Source organism: Scyliorhinus torazame, chromosome 8 (genome assembly GCF_047496885.1).
Source record: "Scyliorhinus torazame isolate Kashiwa2021f chromosome 8, sScyTor2.1, whole genome shotgun sequence".
NCBI classification, from domain to species: Eukaryota; Metazoa; Chordata; class Chondrichthyes; order Carcharhiniformes; family Scyliorhinidae; genus Scyliorhinus; species Scyliorhinus torazame.
In genome coordinates, this window is record NC_092714.1 from 223765337 (window position 1) to 223780103 (window position 14767).

The 14767-nt window shown below is 47.3% G+C and overlaps 1 protein-coding gene across 4 annotated transcripts in view; it reads right to left on the reverse strand.

Annotated features, from left to right (window-relative positions):
- The window catches only part of LOC140428406 (extracellular sulfatase Sulf-2-like), a 598468-nt gene that overhangs the window by 104581 nt on the left and 479120 nt on the right, over positions 1 to 14767 (reverse strand). For all 4 annotated transcript variants that reach the window (XM_072514825.1, XM_072514822.1, XM_072514823.1 and 1 more), the window contains one exon: positions 8471 to 8640. In XM_072514825.1, the coding sequence (XP_072370926.1) occupies positions 8471 to 8640 (170 nt within the window). The remainder of the gene's footprint in view (positions 1 to 8470; positions 8641 to 14767) is intronic.

Consider the following 14767-nt stretch of genomic DNA (forward strand, 5'->3'; position numbering starts at 1 on the left):
ATTACGGGGTCTACCGGCCTGTGAGTCCATGGGTCGGGCCGGAGGAGCTTTCAGCTTCTGGGTTTTCGATCTGGCCAGACAGACTCTGGCGAAGTGACCCATTTTGCCGCAGTCGCTGCATGTCGTGGAGCGGGCTGGGCAACCCTGCCGTGGGTGTTGGCCTTGGCCGCAGATGTAGCACGACGGTCCCCAGGTCTGGGCGGGCAGCTGCGCGGCACTGGCCTGTGGCGTGGCCGGGTCTGGCGACATCCGCGTCGGCGGGGCCCACGTGGGGCTCGCTGGATCCGCGGTGAACGCGCTGAGGCTCTGGGAGGCCACCTCTAACAAGGTGGCTAGTTTTACCATGTCCTGCAGGTCGGTAGCCTCGTTTTCCAGCAGTCGCTGCCTGATGTAATTAGAGCGGACCCCAGCCACATAGATGTCCCGGATCTGCAGCTTCATGTGCTCCTCAGCCGTCACGTCTTGATAATTACAGTTTCTGGCGATTAGGGTCAGGTTTTCCAGATATTCGTCCAGAGATTCTCCTGCGCGCTGCCGGCGGACAGTGAGCAGATGCCGTGCGAACATTTCGTTTACAGGCTTGATGAAATGCTTCTTCAGAATCGTGACCACTGTCTCATACGTGGCCGCCTTTTCGATCAAAACTGAAATTTGATGGCTCACCTGGGCGTGGAGGAGATGCAGCTTGCGAGCTTCAGGGATACGCGCTTCGGAGGAGCCGAGGTAGACCACGAAGCAGTGGAGCCAGTGAGAGAAGATCCCCTTGGCTTCTTAGGCACGGGCATCTAAGTCGAGTTCTTCTGGCTTGAGAGCGGCGTCCATAGTGACGTTGTTTGTGTAATAAATTGATATACCATCAATTCACAGCGAGACCATATGAACAAGTGAACGGAGGCTTTATTACACAAAGAACTAGCCTGCCAGTGACTTCTGTACTAATGAGCGCCACCCACTGAGCGCAGGACTATATACCGTCGGGGGGGACGGGGGGGGGGACGGGGGGGGGGGGGGGGGGGGGGGAGCAGAGGCAGAGCCCACCGGGGTTCCAGCTCAATCCTTAAAGGTTACACAGGCACCACATCTCCTGGTGAATACATTTCACCACAGCCAGCTTCTTTACTTCTTTAGCAAAACACCAAACCCTAGCTAAAATGTACATTGTTTGACACAGACAAGCTGCATCATGTTCTGGTTCAATAAACTTAATCTACTGTTGGATAACTTGCTGAAACTCACTCTCTGGGCTTCATAACAATAGCCAATTGTGTCTGTGGCACTCATAAAACCATACTTCAGCTGAATACCTTCAGAAAAGAAATTCAACAACCAAAAAGTGTACATGATCAGAATTAATTCCAACTTGGCACTGGCATAAACAAGGCCCACCTCAATGGTAAATCTAACACTGGTACAGATTGAAACAAATGGATGCCTGCCAGTATAAACTGCTTCTTCCTACCACCCGTCACTTTCCTCATCTCCCCAGCAGGTAGTATGTTCAACAAATCTGTTTGCCTGCATGTGCAACATCGACTGTGCTCACAGATGTAGCAAAAGCACTTTTGTTCCAAACACAAACATGAGCTTTTAGTAAAGTGTCTCAGCATTATAAGCAGGACAGTCCTATTAAATCGAAACGCATCCATGCATGGATTTTCGATTGGCAGTAACCAGCACTCAGATGCTAATTTCTTACTGGCATCCAAAAGCTCAGTTCAGAACCATTCCAGCAGTATTATCGTGCCAGCTTTTCTGCTGCCCTGTGACCTACGCTACAGCACTCCTCGGATAACTTGGTGTCTATCATGATATAAAGATGACAACTTAATCTCTGCCTTGAATGCATGGTTTCTGACATATAGATGCAGATTTGACACAAAGATCTATTTGCACTGACATTTTTAAGCTCATCAGAAAGGACAAAAATGTAGCTCAAGTTCAGGTTGCATTACATAAACTGGTCTATTCAAGATGCTGCTAACAGACAAAGGATTTTGTTAGCTTACTGAACTGGCATGAGGTTGACAGTACTTAGAATCAGAAACAAATGGCTATGTGACAGATAATCCCCTTTCGCTTAGGAAGTGCATTGCTTGTCATAACCTTAAGTTTAATGCTTACACGACAGGCAGGAGAGATGGCTTAACAAGTTAAATATGGGGATAGTGCCACCAATGTGCTGGACAAACGTCCACTGCTTTTATTTTATGGCTTGGATATCATGGTGTTCAACTGTCCCACCAGGAAACAGGACAGTGCATTAACATATTAAAATTCAACTCCAACTGTGTAATTCGCTGCTGCCACAATGGATTCCCTGGGGTCGGAAATCCTGGCAGTGAAATGGAAGCAGGTCTTGAACTCTCTTCCTCCCTTAATTGGAAAAAAGAATTGGATCTAAATTTTAAAAAAGAACTCTCTTCCTCAAAAGGTGGTGGAAGCAGAGTCTTTGAATATTTTTGAGACTGGGCTAGATAGATTATTGATTAACAAAGAACATAAAACATACAGTGCAGAAGGAGGCCATCCTGTGTTTCTGTGAATAGCATTTACTGAAACTGCTATTCAGGGCAGACGCATGAGAGAGTCATACGACTTTCACAAGTCAGTTAATCACGCAGAACAGGGTTACGTTTCCAAAATCCAAATATCCCTTTTTTCATATCAAACCATCTCTATTTTTTCCTTGGAGCAAATGACACACTTGCCTGCACGATCCTGTCTGGCTGTAAGTTGCCCAAGTTACCCATTATACACCCACTACTTTCATGCACTGATAACTGTTTGTTCTACTAGCCAGTCTCTCTGTATGCAGTTCATACACAGGGAGGTGGCTTCAGCAGTGTAGACAGCTATTCACTTTAACCTTCGTCGCCAGTTTTGTGAGGGCCACGAAGAATCCAGCACGGGTTTTAAGGATACAAAGTAATAACATTTATTTACAATAACATATATATATATAACAGCAGCAGCAACTTCCCTTGCTGCACACTCCTTCCTGCTGGTTCCTAAACTGGCCAGCTTTATTTATACTAGGAGTTTACTAATGGTTTTTCCGCCCCCCTCATTGGGGAAGCTCATACTCCCACAGGATTGTGGGATTGTCATTAGTCCCCAGCCAATGGTAAGTAGGCAGGTTATAACAGTATAGTTCTTAAGAACATAAGAACTAAGAGGACTGAACTATCTGTCCCCTCAAGCCTGCTCCTCCATTCAACAAGATCATGGCTAATCATTTCAGAGACTCAGCTCCACTGATCCGCCCGCTCACCATAATCCTTAATTTATTTACTGTTCAAACATTTTTCTATCTTTGCCTTAAAAATATTCAACAAGGTAAGCCTCAACTGCTTCATTGGTCAGGGAATTCCACAGATTCACAACCCTTTGGGTGAAGAAGTTCCTCCTCAATTCAGTCCTAAATCCACCTTATTTTGAGGTTATGCCCCTAGTTCTTGTTTCACCCGCCAATGGAAACAACCTCCCTGCTTCCACCTTATCTATTTCTTTCATAATTTTATATGTTTATAAAGGAACCCCTCATTCTTCTAAATTCCAATGAGTATAGTCCCAGTCTACTCAGTCTTTCCTCATAAGCCAATCCTCTCAACTCTGGAATCAATCTAGTGAATTTCCTCTGCACCCTCTCCAGTGCCAGTACATCCTTTCTCAAGTAAGGAAACCAAACTGTACACAGTACTCCAAGTATGGCCTCACCAGCATCCTATACAGCTGCAACATAGCCTCCCTGTTTTTAAACTCCATCCCTCTAGCAATGAAGAACAAAATTCCATTTGCCTTCAAAATTACCTGCAAACCAACATTTTGTGATTCATGCACAAGGACAACAAAGTCCCATGGCACAGCAGCATGCTGCAATTCTTTTACCATTTAAATAATCGTCCATTTTGCTGCTGTCCCGACCAAAATGGATGACCTCACATTTATCAACATTGTACTCCATCTGCCAGACCCTTGCCCACTCACTTAAACTATCTATATCCCTCTGCAGACGTTCAGTGTGCTCCGCACACTTTGCTCTGCCACTCATTCTAGTGTCATCTCGGGGCGGCATGGTGCTGCAGTGGTTAGCACTGCTGCCTCACAGCGCCGAGGACCCGGGTTCGATCCCGGCCCCAGGTCACTGTCCGTATGGAGTTTGCACATTCTCCCTGTGTCTGCATGGGTCTCACCCCCACAAACCCAAAGATGAGTAGCGTTGGCAGATTAGCCATGCTAAATTGCCCCTTAAATGACAAAAAATTAATTGGATACAATAAATGTATTTATTTTTTAAATCTTAGTTCATCTGCGAACTGATATCCCTCCAATGGCCATCTGTAAAGGATGTTTTGCATTTTTCTAGCCAAGCGCGTGTGTACGAAATGATTCTGCGTCTTGCATTTAAAACACTGCTTTCCCCATGCTGGGCAATTATTTCCCTGTGCATGCTGCCCTCCCCAGTACTTGCATTCTACCATTCGTCTGGGATTGCGCAGCTCTTTTGCCCTCGACTGCCGCTCAGCAAAATGTATCTGCTCTGCCATGCATATGCTTTAGCTGCTGTTTCACTGCTTCTGCATTTCGACACACGTCTATCATTTTTGTTGGCGTAGTTTCTCATCTTTCACTAACCTTGCTATCACCAAGCGGTCTCATGCTTAGGACCAATCTATCTTTAATCAGATCACCTTTTGGCTTTCCAAATTTACATTATGTTGCTAGCTGTGTTGCTGCTGTACCACCATGTTCGGCGGTCTCGTTTTTACTCTGAACTCGAGTGTTGAATATATCATTCATATGTCACATTCATTCAGGTTTCACATATGCATTGAAGGCTGTTGAACTCAGTCATCTTTTTTCTTTGCTTATTTAGGGTGGTATACATTTTTTCCCCCATAAATTTAGAGTATCCAATTCATTTTTTTTCCAATTAAAGGGCAATTTAATGTGGTTAATCTACCTACGCTGCACATCTTTGGGTTTATGGGGTTGAGACCCACGCAGATACGGGGAGAATGTGCAAACTCCACACAGACAGTGACCCGAGGCTGGGATCGAACCAGGGTCCTCGGTTCCGTGAGCAGCAGTGCTAGCCATCTAGGATGGTACACACTTTTTTTGCAGTCCCTCCCCAGTAGTGCTAAAAGAGTAGCTAGTCTTACCATTTCAGACTTCTTAATTAGGTCTGTTCCAGTCTCATAGCTTTGCCATTTTAATTGGAAAAACTGGCAATTTTGCCACACATGGGGCGAGATTCTCCACTCCGCTGGTTGGGAGAATCGCCTGGGCCACCAATATTTCCTGGGATGCCGATCCGACGCCCTCCTGCGATTCTCCCAAGCGGCGGGAACGGCCCCGTCGAGTTCTGCGGGCCGCAGGACCGCCGGAGACACCCAAAATGGCGATTCTCCGGCACCCCCGCTATTCTCAGGCTTGGATGGGCCGAGCGGCCAGCCCAAAACGGCGGGTTCCCCCCGGCGCCGTCCACACCTGGTCGCTGTCGGGAACAGCGCGGGAACGCTGGGAGGGCGGCCTGCGGGGGTGGGGGGGGGGTGGGGGGGGGGGATCCTGCACCGGGGGGTACCTCAAATGTGGCATGGCCCGCGATCGGTGCCCACCAATCGTCGGGCCGTCCTCTCTGAAGGAGGACCGCCTTCCGCGGCCCCGCAAGATCCGTCCGCCATCTTCTTGCATGGCGGACTCAGAGAGGACGGCAACCACGCATGCACGGGTGACGCCAGTTATGCGGCGCCAGCCGCGTCGTCTATGCGGCGCCGCCTTTACGCGGTGACAAGGCCTGGCGCGTGGAGAAGACACGGCCCCGATCCTAGCCCATTGTCGGGGCCTGAATCGGTCGGGATAGGGGCCGTTTTGCGCCGTCGTGAACCTCGACGGCGTTCACGACGGCGTGGGCACTTCGGCGCGGGAGTGGAGAATCCCACCCATCATTTTTCAACTGGATTGGAGATGGGATTGGAAAATTTGCTGCAACAAATTCTATTCACTCTGTAATGTATTTGCAGTCTTTGTGTTTCCTTTTTGTCTGTAGCTAGTCATTTCACTTACAGACTGTGTGCTTTCCTTTTGTCCCTTTCTCAGCAACCACTAATTTCACCTTCAGTCTGTGTGCGCCTTTCCGAGCTGTCTCACTTGTAGTATTTGTTTTCCTCTGTTCGTTTCGGCAGCATTTTGCAGATTTTGAACCTTAATGTGTCCTTGGGTTCTCAGTGTCTTCTTTGCTCCTTTTGCAAGTTGCAAAAATCAATTTTGGTACACCCTCTCCTGACACCATTGTAAGTCCAAGGACAGCAGTCTTCAATAGTGTGTTTCTGCGAGAGATTTTATTGAAACTGATTTTAAGATGTCTGCCTCCCAGACACATGGCAGAGTCACATGGCTATGGCAGCCATGCAGTACCGGGTTGTATTTCCAAAACCCAAACAATTGCAAAACACAGAGGGCGGGATTCTCCGAGCCTCCGTGCCAAAATTGCGCTCGGTGCGGGGGTGGAGAATGGGCATCAGACCCGAGATGGGTCCGACGCCGCTCCCACGATTCTCCGGCCCTGGAGAATCAGCGGCAATCGGGCACGCGCGGTCGATGCGGCGCTGTTGGGGGGCCATAGAAAAAGGCCCCCGCGGCGATTCTCCCATTGAAGCTGGCCTAGTTCCCGCCGGCATGGTTCTGTCATGGTTTCACCCCTTGGGCATTCAGCATGGCGGCTGCGGACACAGTCCGCGGCCGCCCTGCTTTGGGGGGGTTGGGGGGGGGAGATCATTCTCTGAGCGGGGCCTCCAGGACGGCCAGGCTATTGATCGGGGGCCACAGATCCGCGGGCGGACGCGATCTGGGGGGGGGGGCTATCTTCTTGCTGTCGCTCCGCAGTGTGGGTCGGCCATGTCGCGTGAGGCGGCCGACACATGCCTCCGCCGTGAGCATGTGCGGACCCCCGACCGGAAGTGCTGGGCCCCTTATCGGCAGCCGGTGCAGCGAGGAGTATGCTGGGGCCCTGCTAGCCCCATGCAAATCGCAGAATCATCCGGAACTTACTCCAGTTAAGTCCAGAGTGATTCGTGCTCGTTTTTTCACGGGCATGAGGACATAGCCCCATTATTGGAGAATCCCGGCCAGAGGTTTTGATATTTCTGATATTTGCACCAATGAAAGAAATCTGAACATTAAAAAATATTTTGAATTCTTATTGAAAGCCAACCAAGCTATAGAGTTGATATTCAAAACATTGTCAAAAATTGAATTAAATTGTCCTTACGTATAATTCTTAGACACTGAAATGATGTTTTAGGTCTTTACACAGTATCACCTCCATGGCAAAATGCTTTCTGCTAAGGGATATGTGTTGTGTATTTTTGATAAAAAATATTGACAGTTTTCCTAAATAGTCAAAGGGTTTCATCACTCTGGTGCTGAAATTGTGCATAAAAATGTTGTGCTCCAAATTGGAGCGGTTAATAATATGCTTAAAATAAAAGGGAAAAATACGAAGTTAACACAAAGAGATTTTATACAAATGCCGGAGATAAAGAACCTCTTGATTGCTGCTGTTGAGTCTGGATTGTTTAACCAGGCACAAATTGAAAAATAGCTGGGGGAGGGACCGTTCTGTCTGTTCCTGCCTGCGAATCGCCTGGTCCCACTGATGGTGAGGTACCACCATGACTTTCCCGGAGACGGCGGGGTGGATTCAATGAGAAATCCCATTGACAGCGGCGATACCATAAGATCCCACCCACTAGCCAACGGTGGGTCGTCTCCCGCTGCCAAGAAACACATCATGGGGGGAGGATGGCCCCCCCAACCAACCCAGCTATTTCTAAAAATAAGCCAAACTGTTCTTTTAGCATCAGTTAAGACATGAACAACATTTTAAACACATTTAAAGTAATTTGTTTCAAACAGCTGTTTGCCTCTAACATTCCCTCTAACCATTTATTTTGACCTCTACCTTCCTGTAGATAGCTACCCTTTCTTGGAGCATTGTTCCACAAGTAGGAGTAGCCCCTCCAAAACCTCACTTGAGTTAAATTCTTCTTGAAAAATCCTAGACAGGATGCTATAGGGTATTATACCTATCCCACTTGTTTCCATCTATTCCCATGTGGTTTCCAGAAGGAATCACTGACATCGTTCCTCTGCTAAATGATGCCTACGCCTCTTAACAAGAATATTCTTCAGTGATTTTCAAAATTCCCCATCATGCCACTGCAGACGAGACCGACTAACTCAGCAGCTTTGTGTATGAATCTGGGGCCTTGCTGGTCTCCATAGCTCAGGAGTACAACATAAAATAAACCCTCCTTCCTCAACTAACCACATTAGAGAACAGTCTCTGCAGAAATTTACAATGGACTGATTGTAACTAGCTTGAAGGTCTGAATAAGAGAACTGTGATGTCTACTGCATTTCATGGATGGCCATAAGACTGAATGAAAACATTATTAACACTCACATGTGCTGGGAAGCATTGGGGAAGAGACTGGAGAATTGTGGAGCCGAGTCTTCTGGGCCATGGGGTGCTGCATGACTGATCAACATCATAACTGGTCGATGTGGATAAATCTTCTTGGATAATTGAAAGTAATTGATGCTGTCATTTGTCATCAAATCTGTCAGGTAATCCTATTGAAAGAGAGGTATAATGCATCAGGCCTTAAATTTTAAAACAATTCTTTTTGAACGAGGCACAATTAAAAAAAAATTCAGTTTCAAAACATTTCCTTGCAATATAAAAACAACTTCAGACTGTTAATATTCTCTTCACTGCTCAAATAAATCCGGGTCCCAATTTAACACCAGGGGCGAAATTCTCCGTAATCGGCGCGATGTCCGCCGACCGGCGCCAAAAACGGCGCAAATCAGTCCGGCATCGCGCTGCCCCAAAGGTGCGGAATCCTCCGCATCTTGAGCGGCCGAGCCCTAACCTTGAGGGGCTAGGCCCGCGCCGGACTGATTTCCGCCCCGCCAGCTGGCGCGGAAATGACATTGCCGGGCGGCGCATGCGCGGGAGCGTCAGCGGCCGCTCTCGGCATCCCCGCGCATGCGCAGTGGAGGGGGTCTCTTCCGCCTCCGCCATAGTGGAGACCATGGCGAAGGTGGAAGGAAAAGAGTGCCCCCACGGCACAGGCCCGCCCGTGGATCAGTGGGCCCCGATCGCGGGCCAGGCCACCGTGGGGGCACCCCCCGGGGCCAGATAGCCCCGCGCCCCCCCCCCAGGACCCCGGAGCCCGCCCACGCCGCCTTGTCCCGCCGGTAAGATAGGTGGTTTAATCCACGCCGGCGGGACAGGCATTCCAGCAGCGGGACTTCGGCCCATCCGGGCCGTACAATCGCCGGGGGGTGCCCGCCAACCGGCGCGGCGCGATTCCCGCCCCTGCCGAATCTCCGGTGCCGGAGAATTCGGCAACCGGCGGGGGCGGGATTCACGCCAGCCCCCGGCGATTCTCCGACCCGGCGGGGGGGATCGGAGAATCCCGCCCCATATCTGCATCATTCACACACCATCTTCATATAATTTTTAAAAATAATCTTTATTGTCACAAGTAGACTTACATTATCACTGCAATGAAGTTACAGTGAAAAGCCCCTAGTCGCCACATTCCGGTGCCTGTTCGGGTACACTGAAGGAGAATTCAGAATGTCCAAATTACCTAACAGCATGTCTTTCGAAACTTGTGGGAGGAAACCGGAGCACTCGGAGGAAACCCACACAGACACGGGGAGAACATGCAGACTCCGCACAGACAGTGACCCAAGCCGGGAATCGAACCTGGGACCCTGGAGCTGTGAAGCAACAGTACTACCCACTGTGCAACCATGCTGCTCCTATGCAGATCTCCTAATTTGGCCGGTGTAGCGCTCGGCTAAATCTTGTCAAAATTCTTTCCTCAGAAAATATATTACTTGATGGTTCCCCATATTGCAGCTGCTAACTGTCCAATAACATGCACAAGACTGCTTGAGTTTGGCAATCTGTGATTTGAAAATCACTTTCTAGTTCTACCAGCCTGTTAACAAGCTTCTTAACTAATGAACAACTAACTGGAGGCAAGTGGGTCCCCGATTCCCCCCGGCCATGCTTTGAAGGGGCTCTGCCGTGTCATCCGAGAAGCCTATTTTCAAAGCACGCCCACTCCTGTTCTTGCCCCCACAAGTGATTGAAAATCAAGTCCCAGGTATCAGAGTGATTGCCATCTTTTTCCACCCCTCTAGCGGCTTGATATTTTTGCTGCAGTATGGCAACCAGAATTATATACAGTAATCCACATGTGGCCATACCAGTGACTTCTACAGACTTCGTATTGACTCCTGACATTCGTGCTCTATGTTTCTGCCAATATATCCCCAGGTCTGGTGAGCTTTCAATACCGTTGCTACACACTACCCTGCCAGTTCTGAGCTATCCAGTGCACTGTAATGGATGATGAGTGGACACAAAGCAGAAAATTGGAATACACCACCCACACCTTCCCGCCACTCATGGACCAATAGTCATTTCCCACCAGAACTGAGAAGTTCCAAAATAGCCCGGAGGCAGGAAAATGCCGGTACACTGCATGGCTTGCCAGCCAGTGTTGGGAAACTGCAGGCTTGACTCTCACTGATTCCACCTCCTCACAAGCTCGAAATTTCCACCCATTAAATGTTGATCTGTTAACATTGGCAACATTACTTTCTCAACTAATTTTTCGATGAGCGAGCATCTTAACAAGCAGGCAAAGTCAGAAGGCTTTCACTGCAGGGTCAGTTATAGACAATAATTTTTAAATGGGCACTGGTGTGTTTTTAGGAAAATAATCAAGGTAAGGCAATTGTCAGTGACTCCAAGGAATTCTTTGAAAGACGTTTGAAGCCTCCATAAACTTTGCTCAAGACACAAGAAATAGGTGTAGATGTTATGGCCTGTTGACTGGCTCCGCCATTCAATATGATCATGACTGATCTTGGGTTTCAACTCCATTTTCCTGTCTGTTTCCCCTAAGAGACCAAAGATCTGTCTATCCCAGTCTTAGGTGTATTCAATAATGGAGTATCCACAACCCTCTGGGGTAGAGAATTCCAAAGATTCACAAGCCTTTGAGTTAAGTAATTTCTTTTCATACAAGTCCGAATTTCATAGAATTTACAGTGCAGAAGGAGGCCATTCGGCCCATCGAGTCTGCACCGGCTCCTGGAAAGAACACCCCACCCAAGCCCACACCTCATCCCCATAACCCAGCAACCCCACCCAACACTAAGGACAATTTTGGACACTATGGGAATTTAACATAGCCAATCCACCTAACCTGCACGTCTTTGGACTGTGGGAGGAAACCGGAGCACCCGGAGGAAACCCACGCAGACACAGGGAGAACGTGCAGACTCCACACAGACAGTGCCCCAAGCCGGGCATCAAACCTGGGACTCTGGAGCTGTGAAGTAATTGTGCTAACCACTATGCTACCGTGCTGCCCGGTTGATTGGTTCCTTATCCTGGGACTCTGCTCCCAACAAACGGAAACAATGACTCAGCATTTACCCTAGCAAACCTGCTCAGAATTTTCTAAGTTCAATGAGAGCACCTCTCATTCTTCTAAACGCCACAGAATATAAGGCAAATTTACTTAGCCTCTTATCATAGGGTAACCCCCTCTTCTCAGGGACAAATATAGTGAACCTCGCTGTACCACCTCCAATGCAAGTGTCCATATCAGATGCGTGACCTGTTCTCTGCTGCCGCTTTTGGCAGGAAGACTACATGGTTTGTATTTAAAAGCTGGCCATGGCCGGCATTCTCAACTTAAAAGGCGGTCTCGACCGGACGCTCCCAACACCTGCCCACGACCCACCCGCAGGTCACAACCCGAAGTTTGAAAAACCGTGACCGATAACATGAGCTTTTATTTTCTGCAATAACCTTGGATGTGGCACTTTATCAAATGCTTTCTTAAAATCAGTACATCCGACAGTTCCCCTTTCTCCACAGCACATGTTACTTCCTCAAAGAAATCCAATAAATTGGTTAAAAATGATTTACCTTTTGCAAAACCATATTCACACTCTCTAAATACCTTGAACTTATCCAAGTGTCTTGCTATAACTTCTTCATTCATGGCTTTGAAAATTTTCCCTACAACAGATGTAGTTTCCTGCTTTCATCTCCCTGCCTTTTTGCTATCTTCCAATCTAATGGGACCTTCCCGAAATCTAGGGAGTTTTGGAAAATTTAAAACCCAATTCATCAACTGTCTCATTAGGCCAACCAGTCAAAGCAAAGAAATCCAAGGGGAGACTACCGATCATCCAAGCCTTATAACGATTTGGTCAGGGAAACTTCCAGACTGACTAAAGCAATGAAGTCAGAAACGTGGGAGGAGGGATTATGTAACAATATATGTAAAATATATTTGGACAAAGACATGGGTGGAGATGTAGTACAGGTTTTTCCGGGCTGAAAGTGAAACAGCACTGCCCATATGCTGATGTAAGTTAGAGTCAAGTGACCAAGGGTCCAATAGGTGAGTGCTCATGGTGCTGGCTGAGTAACACCCAGACTTGGGAATCTGTAAATAGTTGTGTTCATCCAATAGATTGTTCAGACAGATCTATGTCTCCAACATTGTTCCTTAGCCAACCAAAACCAACATACAACAGTCCTTCCTCTGTCTGTGACTCCAGACCTACAGCGATTTGGTTGACTCTAACTGCCTTCCGAAATATCTTAGAAAGCCACTCAATTATATAGACATGGCCAATAAATGCTGGCCTTGCCATGAAGTAAATGAATAAAGCAAATGATAGAGCTGAGTGAGTATGTATTCATATGCAGTCTGACCACCATGTTCGTTCAAAATTAATTTAAAGTGCCCAATTCTTTTTTTTTCTATTAAGGGACAATTTAGCGTGGCCAGTCTACCTACCCTGCACATCTTTAGGTTAGTGGGGGTGAGACTCATGCAGACGCTGAGAGAATGTGCAAACGCCACACGGACTGTAACCCAGGATCGGTATCGAACCTGCGTCCTCGGCGTTGTGAGGCAGCGGTGCTAACCACTGTGCAGTCCATGACCGCCATGTTTACAGAAGAAGGGCACAATTTTCTAATTTTAAGGCTAAATGCCGTGGTGGGGACGGGAACATGGGAGTGTTTCCTGCTGCGGCGGCCGGCAGGGCAATACAGCAGATCTTCCAACCTAATTAGTTATGCACTGGGTCTTTCGCACATTCTCAGTGGAGGGGCACGCCTGGGTGGTGCATAGTCTGCTGTCGTGTCCAGGTGTCATCCTGAAGAAGTGCCCACTATCACTGACCTACTATTGAGGAAAGAATGTGGCGCTCCTGAAAATGGAACATTCTGAGGCTGGAAGATGGACTCCCTCTAGGACACTGAATCTGGAAGATCCACCTGCAGATGCTCCCCTGATGCACTACTGTGGTGTTCCTGAATTACGGGCGGCATCCATCTCAAACTCTGGAGGCACTGCTCAGGTCAGTCATGACATCTGCACACCATGTTCTGTTTTGTTCCACTGGCATAACAGAAAATTCAGCGTGGGGGAGGTGTCAGGTCTTCATCTGCATCCCATTAACAGGATGCAAATGAGGTTTGCACCTGCCTCCTGGAGGTTTTCTGACCCTCCATGGTGGGCACTACTGGCAAATCCCACTGTAAATTCACACCCACGTGAAACCAGTTTCTGGAATTCCCATCATATTCTCCCGCAAGCCTGCCATCGAACCTACCAGCAGGGGCAATGGGAGGAATCCTCCTGAAATTTCCAGAAGATGAGAATTAGATGAAGAAGATTAATTATCAAGTTTTAAGAGAGCAGTCGGGATTTAGTTTATTGTTTTGATTTTACTCCCAACACATAACAGGATGAGAAAGCTGTAAATGGGAGACAACTTTGTCCATCAAATAATATTGAGAAAACATTTGCTTATTAATATACATCATTAATCGTGTCAAAAAAGTAATCAGCTTAATTTAATACCTTCTTCATCAATCCGTGCACCTTTAAAGGCATAACTTAAATAGTTTAGCAATGTTCTAATAGTTAAATTGAACTGAAGGAATCTACCGTGTGCATGTTTTCCCACAGATTATTAAAAGGACTGTGTATGCATCTGTGCTAAATAGTGCAGCAGTTACTTTACTGACCTACATTTTTGTGCTTGAAATGTAGGGCATTAATCATTTTCCTACACACCCACTGTGGTTCGGAAAATCTGCAGTGCAAATTAAATTGTGGTGAAGGAGTTGCAATGCCACATAGGATAAGAGTAGAGTTAAGCGGCACCTGTAATTAATGTGGTATCAAGTGCATCTCTGCAACAAGTGTCAGTCAACCTCTCAATGGTCATATTTTGATTTGACTCCTGTATGCATTAAAGTCAAGTGTGCAAAATGCCTTTCAGGAGGCTATTGCTCGAGTTATATACCACATGGAATATAATCCCAGTCCACTATGAAGTCAGGATTGTAAAAGCTTCAGGTCATCTACTGGAAGTCCTGGTACTTCATTCATTTAGCATTGAGTTTTTAAATGTCCTGAAGTAGACGGCATTGCCATCTGTGATCTAGTATGATTAAGAAATACATGCATGCACCACCTGATGGGCAATTGCCTGGTTACAATATAGCTCCTGTCAGATGCGCTCAGAACTCTATCAACCAATTTCATGGCATAATGTTAATATTTGAATATGTTTGAATAACCTCAATAAATACCTATATTCAGACACATGTATTCACACACAGGCATATACA